Source organism: Peromyscus eremicus, chromosome 15, assembly GCF_949786415.1.
Source record: "Peromyscus eremicus chromosome 15, PerEre_H2_v1, whole genome shotgun sequence".
Classification (NCBI taxonomy): domain Eukaryota; kingdom Metazoa; phylum Chordata; class Mammalia; order Rodentia; family Cricetidae; genus Peromyscus; species Peromyscus eremicus.
Genome location: NC_081431.1, coordinates 35,941,960 through 35,954,138, shown reverse-complemented (window position 1 = coordinate 35,954,138; position 12,179 = coordinate 35,941,960). Strand labels below are relative to the sequence as shown.

General features: G+C 41.7%; 1 protein-coding gene across 1 annotated transcript in view; it reads right to left on the bottom strand.

Annotated features, from left to right (window-relative positions):
- Nucleotides 1-8,330: 8,330 nt before the first annotated feature.
- Pappa2 (pappalysin 2) overlaps nt 8,331-12,179 on the bottom strand; it is a 244,382-nt gene continuing 240,533 nt past the window's right edge. The window contains exon 22 of the mRNA XM_059280960.1: nt 8,331-11,564. Within this exon, the coding sequence (XP_059136943.1) occupies nt 11,490-11,564 (75 nt within the window). The 3' untranslated portion in view covers nt 8,331-11,489. The remainder of the gene's footprint in view (nt 11,565-12,179) is intronic.

The following is a 12,179-nucleotide window of genomic DNA, read 5'->3' as shown; positions in this document are numbered from 1 at the left end:
AGCTGAGGGGATGCTCTGGACCCACTTCCACCTTTCTACACCACTTACTTCTCTGACCTTATCCTCATCCCTCCTTGTGCTCCAACCTGGCTGACTTCAGTTTTCTTCTTTACACAGAGGAAGTTCTCTCCCACCGCATGCCTGCTGTTTCCTGTGCTCAGCTGGCTCATTGTCCCTTTAGTATTTATTTGGCCTGATCATTCACTTCTTTTACATCTTCAAGAGGCATTCATGTACCCTCGCCCTAGCCCTGCCCACTCATTACCCTCTTGCCACACTTTACTGTCTTCACGGTGTTCTTCCTCTGAATGGAATGGCTGCTCTTTGGTGATGAACTCCCACTGCTACTGGCCAAATATCCATGCTTCTGTTGACAGGATACCTCATCAGTGCCTGGAACTTCCACTGTTGTGCTCAGCCTATTCCCTCATCTGGACTCCGTACTCTCTGCCTCCACATACTCATCTCCCCAACTGCTTCTCATAAGTTCCATTTCAGGAAAATCTGTCTCATCCTCTTATTTGACAAGATGTGCTGTTTCAATGATCTTTTCCTGTCATCCCTCTAAATAATGCTGTCTCCTTCAGCTGCTTGATAAGTTCCTTGAGGACAGAAACTTGATCCCTGTGTGTTTTTCTTTTCCTCACCAATTTATCCTAGTGCCCAGCACATCACCGATATTCAACAAAAACACACTGTGGTAGTTTGAAAGAAAATGGCCTCCAAAGGGAGTGGCACTATTAGGAGGTGTGGCCTTGTTGGAGTAGGTGTGCTCTTGTTGGAGGAAGTATGTCACTATAGAGGCTGTCTTTGAAGTCTCATATATGCTCAAGCCATGCCCAGTATCTTTAGTTCACTTCCTATTACCCGAAAGAACTCTCAGCTACCTATCCAGTACCATGTTTGCCTACATGCCATGTCCCACCATAAAGATAATGGACTGAACCTCTGAACTGTAAGCAAGATACCAAAATTAAATGTTTTCCTTTATAAGAGTTGCCATGGTCATGGTGTCTCTTCACAGCAACAGATAAAACCCTAACTAAGACATAAGATGGTACCAGGAGTGGAGTATTGCTATAATAGGCCTGACCATGTTTTTGTTTGGAGTAATATGGACTTTGGTGCTTTGGGTTAGGAAAGCACAGTGGAATGCTTTAAGTACTGCTTAATGGACCATACTAGTAGTAGGAACATGGAAGACAATGGTGCCGAGAATTATTTGAACTGTTGGGGGCTGGCTCAAGAGAGATTTTAGTATGTTACCTAGAGATTGTTCTTGTGATATTTTGGTGAAGAAGTGGCTGCCTTTTGTCCTTATCTAAAGAGTCTGCCTGAGGCTAAAGTGAAGAGTTTTGGATTAATTCTGTTGGCAGAGGAAATCTCAAAACAGCCTAGTTTAGACTCTGATGTGTGGTTATTAGTGGTAACTCTACTGAAGATTTATAATGAAAAGGAGCAAGCTGAGCAGGGTAAATTACAAAATGTAAAATTTAAGGAGAAAAGGAGCATCAGGAAATGGAGTGGAGCTAAGTTCTGTGTTTAGGGAGATAAACAGATTAAGAAATAGAATAAATGGAGTGGTGACCTCAGGGCAAGATCCCATCCAGCTAAATTTCCAACTTGTAAAGAGGAATTAAAGAAAAGCTTAGAGCCAGGTGTGGTGGTGCACGCCTTTAATCTCAGCACTCCAAAGTCATATGCTGGAGGATCTCTGAGTTTGAGGCCAACTTGGTCTACAGAGCAAGTTCAAGGACAGCCAAGCTCAGTCAGTGAAGGTAACCATGAAAAATAGAAAGCTAGAGATGATGTAATTAAACAAGGGGGGTGTGTTCCAGCCCCAGTAAGCAGCAGAACTTGGAAGCTTCAGCCACATGGTTCTGACTTTAGAGTCAAGGATTGACCAAGGAAAGCTGCTGAGGCCAGGCATGTATCAGAAGTGTCCCTGAATGGAGGCCTAGAGAGGCCTTTGTGTGAAACTGTGACGTTGAAACCTGGATTGTCTTGGAGAACCCAAGATGCTGGAGATGCCAAGACCATGGGATACTTGCTGAGGAAAGCTGCTGACAGGGAGTAGAACCAGCCCTGCAGTAAACAAAGCTGAAAGGAGTTGGAGATCTAAAGAGCGCTTTGACGTCAGACATGGAGACCCAGAGTTTGGCGTTTGCTCTACTGGTTTTCGGCCTTGCTTTGATCCAGTATTTTCTCCCTAAGCTCCCTTCCCTAAGTTTTGGAATGGTAATGTATATCCTGTGCCATTATATGTTGGAAGTATGTGATCTGCTTTTTTGATTTTACAAGAGATTACAGTTAAGAGATTGAAAGAATCTCAGAAGAGACTTTGAACTTTAGAGTTTTAAATAAGTTTGAGACTATTATAGACTATGGGGTTTTTGAAGTGGGACTGAATGCATTTTTGCATTATGATATAATTCAAGCCTTTGGGGGTCAGGGAGTAGAACATGGTGGTTTGAAAGAAAATGCCCCCCAAAGGGAGTGGCACTAATGGGAGGTGTGGCCTTGTGGAAGTAGGTGTGGTCTTGTTAGAAGAAGTATGTCACTGTGGAGGTGGGATTTGAAGACCCCTTTATGCTCAAGCCATACTCAGTAAGTCAGTCTATTTCCTGTTACTTGTATATAAATATATAAAACTCTCAGCTCCTTCTCCAGCACCATGTCTGTCTGCATGCGCCCTGTCCCACTGTGGTGATAATGGATGGAACCTCTGAACTATAAGTGAGCCACCAGAGTTAAATGTTTTCTTTTATAAGAATTGCCCTGGTCATGGTGTCTTATCACAGCAATAGAAATCCTAAGTAAGACATACACTGAATACAACAATGATATTCTTAGCAATGTTGTATGCACTGATTCCTGTAAGCCAGAGAAGGCTATAATATGAAATGCACAGTACTTGTAGTAGCTTTTTAATACTCAGAATGAGGTAGGACAAACTCTGAAGGAAATGCCATAGTGAAGAGTATGGTCTTTGGGGTTACTTTTGGGTATGAGAACCCACAAAACTAAACACTGCTTTATCTGGGTGGTTTCTAAGGAAATGGAGTGTTCTAGAATAGAAAGGTTTGTTAATATACATACTGTAGAAACAGACTACTGGGGCCAGTTCTGGTTCTGCCAATTGCTAGTTGGACAACATTGGTCTTTCTGTATCTCTCTGAGTAGTTCTCATGTCTTATTTATGTTAAGTGTTTTCATTACTCATCTGATGCTTCTGTCCCCTTACCTAGTAAAAATTGTATGAAGGTGTTATGGAAAGGATAGCTTAGCATAGGATCTGTTTTTGGTTTTTAGTTTATCATTGGAGGCTTATTGTAGTTGATATATTTCATTTTTCCAAAACTATAAGTATATACATATATATATATATATATATATATATATATATATATATTTAAAAAATCTATCTGTGTCTAAAAATCCTTACATCAGCCATGAGATGTAAGTAACATGATTTAAAACCTCATGCCCAGGGCTTGGATGTAACTCAGTGACACTCGCCGAACAGATATGAGGTGTTGAGTTCAATTTCTAGGACTGTGCTGGATAGTTTTATGTCAACTTAACACATGCTGAAGTCATCTGAGATGAAGGAATCTCAATTAAGAAAATGCCTCTATAAGATCAGGTTGTAGGCAAGCCTATAAGGTATTTTCTTAATTAGTGATACTGACTGGGGAGGGCCCAGCTCATAGTGGGTGGTGCTATCCCTGGTCCTGGGTTCTATAAGAAAGCAGTCTGAGCACACCATGGAAGCAAGCCAGTAAGTTGCACTCCTCCATGGCCTCTGCATCAGCTCCTGCCTCCAAGTTCCAACCCTGCTTGAGTTCCTGTCCTGATTTCAGTAATGGACTACAATATGGAAATGTAAGCCAAATAAGCCCTTCCTTCCTAGCCTGCTTTTGGTCGTGATGCTTCATCTTAGCAATAGAAACTCTAACCAACACAGGTATTGTAAAAAATAAAACAAAACAGCACACAAAGAATATATTTAAAAAGCAAATGAAATAATATGTGTAACATTCTACAACTGTATATTCCTGCAAGGTATCCAGTAGGTACATACTTAGCTGTTCACATTTAAATGATTGGCATAAAGTAACATACAAGATAAATTTCTTCTGTCTCATTAGTTATATTTCATATACTAGATAGCAAGATGTGTGTGGTGGCTGATGCACTGAGCAACTCAAATATAGAACATTGTGAAAGTCCACACTGGACAGGGTAATTATTTGGACAGGGTAATTTTATAAAATACATATATTAAATGATTCAATCACTTGCCCTTTGAAGAAAATTATGAGCATTTTGCATAACTAATGCAATTTTCTAGGTAGATTCCATTTGAATTTATAAATAGACTTCTCCAGCTCCTAAGAATTTCCCCTTAGCTTGTTTTCTTCTTCTCAGTGCTAAGCTTCACCACAATTACCCTACAAATCCAATTTGCTTCTCCCTGGATCAGTGAGCTAGAACATCTCCTGGCCCAACTATTTGGGAGTCACCATGTGCTCTCACTCTCCTAAGTATATAACTAATGATGCCACATATCCCAGCAGCCCTCTAATGTCAGACTCACAGGGTGCTTGAGGATTTGAAGGTCTTTAGAACCACACAGAGCCAGTTTCCTGAGCTTCTGTGCATTCCAAATTCTGAGACGGTAGACTACACTCATCATCTCTGACACACACTCCTTAATCCCTGCCTGCCTGGAGCTGAAAGTATCGGGCATTTAGCAAACTGATGCTCAGAAAGAGTCAGTAACTAGATGTTTATCTAGTGAGTGTCAGAGCTAGAATTCATATTACTGTTGGCCAGGCTTTCCATCTTTGCAGGACATAAGAAAAGCATCCTTGTCCCTAGCATCTCAAGGACAGAATCCCAGTTAAATGGAGAAGATACAAGCAGTGTTCCCCAGTGAAGACCACTTGGATATTTTGCATGAGTATTGATTGATCACCATCAGAGTCAATACTTTGAAGTCATTTGTGTAATCACAAGTTGGCTGGGCCTTTAGAAAACACTCAGCCTTATATAAATTGTGGTATCAGGGCATTTCTGTGAGATTTAAATATGTTACTTGTATGTTTATAAACACTTAAAGGCAATTAGATGTAGATAACGGGTTACCTAGTGGAGAGAAAAGACAAGGTAGATTGATACATGGTGGGTAGTGATTACAATGTTAACATTCTCTCTCTCTCTCTCTCTCTCTCTCTCTCTCTCTTTTTTTTTTTTTTTTTTGGTTTTTCGAGACAGGGTTTCTCTGTGTAGCTTTGTGCCTCTCCTGGAACTCACTTGGTAGCCCAGGCTGGCCTCGAACTCACAGAGATCCGCCTGGCTCTGCCTCCCGAGTGCTGGGATTAAAGACGTGCGCCACCACCGCCGCCCGGCTTGTTTTTATTTGTATTCAAATAAATGACTTTTATGTGGACAAGGACAATAAAGGAAGCTCAGCTATATTAAATTATCCTTAGAAGAAAATTTGATTGGAAAAACATTAGCAAATTGCAGTTCCTCAGAACTACCTTGCAGAGCTTAGAAGTTTTTAAAATATGCATTGGAAACATTCCACAGATTAGAATGGAAGATTTTTTTTTTTTCAAGAATGCGCTCCCACCATTGTCACATCAGTTCCTATTAGCATTTAGCAATATTACCTGAGGATGGAGGAACAGGATCAGAAAAAAAACAAAACCAAAGTGATCGTCAGTGAGGAAGTTAATGAAGCAGATCAGGGTACTGATCACCAGACTGGATCCTATAGGTAAAATGTAAACTTGACAGACTGGAGAATAAAGATCTACTCTCTAAATCAAGCTTGTCTTTGTGCAGTAGAAATATACAAGACACATATAGAAAGTTTATTGGTACAGGTCCTTATGAATACATGATTCTTTAAACATTATCAGGGAGTGGGAATCAGTGGTATTCTTTAAAAAAATTTTTTTTCATACAATATATTGTGATCATATCCCCCCCCCCCGCTCCAACTCTTCCCAGATGCTCTTCTCATCCCTACCCACTCAATTTGGTGCTTTTTCTCCTCTTTCTCTGTCTCCCTTGGTCTCTCACTGTCTCTCAAACAAAATATGAAAATCAATGAAGTGACCTAAAAATAAATGTGATTCAGGGGCTGGGAAGACAACTCGGTCTATTGAATGCTTCTCTTGCAAGAACAAGGGCCTGAGATCCTCCTCCAGGAATGGTGGTGCACATTTGTAATCCCAGCACTGGGGAAATGGAGATAAGTGGATCCCTGGGACTGACTGAGCAGAAAGTAGTCTAACCCATTGGCAAGTTCCAGGCCAGTGAGAGACCCGATCTTAAGAGAAAAAGGTGGATAGTGCTAGATGAATAGTATCCAAGGCTGACCTCTGGTTTCCACATGCACATACATACATATATACCAACATATATATGTGTATTCACATACGTGAATACGTGTGTGTTTCTGGGAACACACACACACACACACACACACACACACACACACACACACAGTGACTCAACACCAGGTCCAGAGACTCACTGGAGCAATTTCAAAGCGTAAAGCATTCTGCTCACCTTTTTCCACCCCCAGAGCGTTCATCACCTGCATGGCCTGAATGGAAAAGAAGGTCTCTTAGCCCAGGGCTCTCAGCTTATGGATGGATGACTCATTATGTCATTTCAATTTGTCAGTCAATGAAAACCAGAGCTCTAAAGTTTCTGTCCAGGACTTTCCTTAGGGAAACTATTAAGAAGAATGTGGCCTTGCCAGATGTTTCTGTCCAGCTGTCCAAACTGGCATGTTCAAGGGCATCTGCTTACACTCAGGGCCTGGCATGAGGAGAGGGTCCAGGGAGGGTACTCAGGGAGGATTTCCTACCAGGACAGCAGCACGAGAGAAAAAGACTAGGGAAACCACAGTGAGTACCTTCAAACACAAACAGATGAAAAGCTGTGAACTTTCCTGTTGCATTAGAGTCTGGGCTCACTCTTGGGTCTACTGAGTTACATATAGCATAACAGAAAACACATTACATCTAAGAGCAAAAACCAAAACAAAACAAAACTTGGAGTCTTATTTCCAACGTGCAGCTTAGTATATATACTTCACATTTCTAATAATCTCTCCATCATGCAATTCCCTCACTTGGAAAATAGCAAAAGCAAAAGTGATCTCACCCCTCACCCACGGTTAGCTAAAAATCACAGGAAGGCACTTTGCAAGTCATTGCAGAAAATGCCAGGTAATAATTCCTTTTATTATGAAATACTTATTTCTAACCACAAACCTCTTCCCCACAATCCAAGCTTATGCTTCCAGCTATCTTTTCCTCCTGTCTTCCCAAGTATCTGGTAGGTGGGACGAGCTATCGGTCTGGCGTTCCCAGATGTGCCTGGCATGACCAGAGAATTTGGCCTGTTGGTCCCAGGTGCAGAAGTCTCTTCCAGGTTGCTAATCACAGGCTTTATGTGAAATTTCTAACTAAACTATCTGTCTGGCCATCAAGCAAAGTTTATAAAAAAAGCAAATTAAAATTCTTTTTCCCAAACTTGCTCTCCCAATTCCCCTTTTCTCTCAGAGACGGTAGTGTCACGGGAGGTCACGGTGACACCTCTGACATTTCATAATCCCCCCTTTTCTTTATTAATTGCTATTTATTTCCTTCTTAAACCCAGTATCCCCCAAACCAGGCTTGAAGCTAGTTTAGACATGGGATATAGGAGAACTTACTTCTCCAGACTGGTGGCTGGTGTTCTCATCGACGAAGAGAGAATATGTGATTTCCAGACTTCTCCCCCATGAGAATTAAATAAGATTGTGTTTACCAAGTGCCTGGTACATATTAATTTAGTTCCATCTTTCAACTAAGTCGGTTGCCTCACTGATGTCCAATAATGGACAGTCCTTCCCATCACTATCACCACATCTTCACCTCTGTTCTCTCCTCACTCCTGTGCTTCTGCCTATCAAATCACACGCAACCTTTACCAACCAGCCTTCAAAGGCCACCTCCTGTTAGTATCCAGAGGCGATGGTTATCACTTATGAAATGTAAATGATTCTTCAACAGTGTTTCACAGCTCACAAGGCACTTGGCATTACTGTCACACTCCACCTTTGTAAATGTCATCTCTTCTGGTGGGCTTTCATGTTTATCTCTCTTTCATAACCTATTTATATAACAAATAGTTTTCAAGTGACTGAAGGGTATGATCAGCCAATAAGGGAAATGTGGATCTGGTACAGGCCAATGAAAAGTGACTCAGAAATAATGAAATCATTTAAACAAAGAATAAGACACCAAACACACTTCATATTTTGTGTGCTGATTTTTTAATGAACATTTTATAATCTTATAAAATAACTGGTTGTAGCTGTTTTACATTACAATACAGTAGATCAGCTCCTTTCACTGTGTTTCAATCAAACTAGCCCCTTGGGTACTAACTGACACACTCAATAGAGATCACATGGAATAGATGAAGTGTCAAGACCAATGCCTTGTAATGTTGGAAAAGGAAGGGAAGAACCAAAGGAGACTCTTTACTCGCTGCTTTCTTTGCCAGTATCTGCACATTGTCATGCTGACCTCTCTCCTGTATCTGTGATTGAAGGCTGCCATGCTAACCATTGAAGTCAGCCACCCCTGGGCCATGTGGACCTCAGAACTCTAGTTACTAGGAACAAGAAGAAACAGAGAAGTGACTCTGGAACAAAGGAACAGACAGAGGAGCCTCTGTGAAGGGCCCTGGATGACATTATGGATGTGTAAGAGAGACAAAAATGCAGACAATCTCATGGGGACAAAAGTGAGTTGTCCCTGGGATCTATGGTCATTTTCTTTATTAGGGACTTGAGTTACTCCAAACACTGGGGCCCGGGGACAAAGTCTAGACAAGACTGCTGCCGCTGTCTCTAGCTGATTATGGCTAAGTGGCCTTCAGGCTGAGGAGCTTTTTATACACCACAGAAACTGTCCTCTTGCCTTCCCAGGGCAAAGTGAATGTTGCCAAGAAGGAACAAAGTATCTTAAAATGAAGTATGGGATGGAAATGTCCTCTCTGTTACTCTTAATGGACTTAACAAAGAAGCTGAGCATGGACACACATTGGGGAGCACTGTGTGCTTGTGAGTATTCATGGGGAACACAGCCTATCTGCACTGAGTTGTGCCCAAGACAACTATTACCCTGTCTCTGTCTCTGTCTCCTCTGTCACGATTGCCCAAGGCATCCTAGAATTTGGACGTTTTTCCAAGAAAAGGATTTTATAGTGTGTGTGTGTGTGTGTGTGTGTGTGTGTGTGTGTGTGTGTGTTTAGTAGAGAATCTAAACTTTTCTATTGTTCTTTCTATTTTAAACTTATCAGGATCCAGAAATATATATGAATTGTTTCTCTTGACTGAGGGCACGAAGTGTGCCTCAGACAGTCAACAGTATTTAAGCAACTGTTTACCATATAGCTAGGAACAGAGGCAACAATGGAATTTTGGATGGACCAACTCTGTTGTTCCATTTCTCAGTGACTTCCTTGTCCTCACTCCACTTGCCCATAGGTAAGGACGTGTATATTGCCATATCCACAGTCTTTACATAATATTGCTCTTAACGTGTACAGTAGGAGTGGTATGCTGATGATGGTCAATAATGTTTCCTTTCTCTTTTGATAGATTAGTTGCTTCATGGATAATGAAGAATAGGGAGAACAAAAGGAGAGGCTATGGAGATACTGGAAGTGGCTCTGAGTTTTGCCTGGTCTCAGTTTCCACTGAAGAAAAAATTAAGGGAGACAGAGCTCAGAGCCTTCGTAAGAGGACAAGACCCTTGCTAAACAGGGGAGACTAATCACTTACTGTCTTTCTAGGTCTGATCCAGAAACTGTTGTAAGAAAACACACTTAGAACAGACTCCATGGGAAAGTGTGAGCCTAAGATGGATGGAAACAGAAGAGTTAATGCGACTGTTTTGTATGTAGTCCATATAGCTATTGAACAAGAAATGGCAGACAAAATGGACCCTAAATTGCTGAAATTCTTCTTTCTCCCCACAGAGTGTCACCCTTGCTCCACATGTTTCCCAAGCTTGCTTGCTAGGTCACAAACTTTATGCGATGCCACTTGAGTAAGATTTATCTCATTGCTCACAGGATCACCGGGTCTTCCTTTGGAGACTTGGAACAGGTTACTCATTTTATCCTCTTATCCTCAAACCTGTTTTAATCTTGACCTCTCACCTCTCTGACAGTCTTTGGCTCTTCCATTTCTCTCTATTCTTTTATCTCTTTTTACCTTTACCCTCTTGAATTTCCAAAGCCTTTTTTTTTTTCTCAGAAAATCAACAGTTGGTGATGTGACTGTGAATGATGGCCAGACTTTGGGACTTCCAATGAGGAGAGACACCAACTGGCCAAGTATGAAGAGGGTGTAAGTTCCCGTAAGCCTGCCGTTCGGAGAAGGAGCTCCAGTAGAGACTTTTTGACTGGCTGGCTGACAGCTACCCTTGGACTAGGCACATGGAGAAGTGGAAGACCCTGGACTTCACCAACTCTGAGTTCTGAGAAGTGGAGAAGTTTGTATGTTCCTTTTGAGCGATACTTAGAAACTATTGTCTAGTTGTACTAGACCTACTGCCAAATGGGTTCCCTTTTGTAACTTTCCATGCCTCTTGCTCTTAGCACGCCAAATCTATCTCCTTTCAGTAGGCCCAGATCCCAGGTCATAAAATGATGATCAGCTGACAGTCTAGGATCCAGAATTGCATCTACTCTCTCCTCTGCCTATCCAACCTGTCAATTCCTATCAGTAGAAGGAGGGCAAAAGAACCTTTCTTTCTGTCTTCGAAGCTTCAGTATCCGTCTGGACATGAACTTCACAGCAGCATGTGTGGAATAATGGATAATTTTTAGCTTGGTAAACAGCAAAATATATAATATATTTATATAATTATGTTTAAATACTTATAAAGACATAGCTAACTTCATTATTTAAGAAAGACTAACAAAAGAAAGGCAAAGGGCCACTTTAGAGCCGATGAGCCGTGCAAGATGACAGCCCATCTGAAATGGGGATTAACAGAGTGTCCCTGGCAGCTCATCTTCTAATATTTTGATGTTGTGTTACACCTTGGGTGGGGCTGAGCCCCTGACAGTGTGCAGAGTGGAGAAGAGAGCAGGAGTAAGGAAAGGGTGGAGTGGAGCACAAATGCGGAAGAGGGTCCTGTCTGCCACGTTTCTCCTTCCATTTCTGATCGATTGTCTTCTTACAGAAACTTTTGCCTAGAGTTCCTCCCTATGTGGGCTATATAGTGCATGAATTGGCACCTACAAATATTCTCTTGCATTTCTTACAGGCTCTCTGTTCTAGGCTCCCCTTCGGCCATGGGACCTGTATTGTTCATTCACCCTTTGCATCCTGCTGTGGGAGCCTCTCTCTCTTAGTCTGCCGCCAGGGCAGAGGAGGGTGGGCTCTGGTCCTAGAGTTACTGATTTTCTTCTGCCTTAGGATCTCGACAGGTGCATTCATCCAGGTCACAGTCGGCAGCAAATGGAATGACCTAGGGGAATGAACAGGAAGTTGAAATCATTTGTGTTTTTGTGCCAAGCTTTTCACTTTTCAGCTGGCTTTAATTTTCCTCACTTGGTCCTACAAGAAGCATGAGATTGGGGGTTCACATCATAGACCTGTAATTAACACTGGCTCCTCTTACTATACACTATGTCATTTTAGGCAAGGTAGTCCTTCATTGCTTCCCTTTCTTCATCTATAAGGTGAGAAGACATGAGTTCCACCTTCCAGAGAACATCTGTGTTCTTGGATTAAATGGATGGTATAACACATTTCTACCTTGCTACACACCTATAACTATTGTTGGAATAACTCCTAACATTACTGACAATGTCTAGTATGATTGTTTCTGTTGCTGTTGTAATCCTGGTAGCTACAGAGATGAATGTTAGCACATCTCCTTCTGAGGAAGATTACAACTGACTTACCTCAGAGCAATGGCTGCCACACAGGAAGCCTAGAATCTCTAAATGTTCCATATTTCTGACTTTTGGGACAGTGGGATAGTCTATGTCATCTTCATATGCGTGGCTCTTTTACTTTCTTGAGCCTAAGATATACTTTAGGTGGTGAGACATTGCATCTCCCTACCCACTTTGTGTGA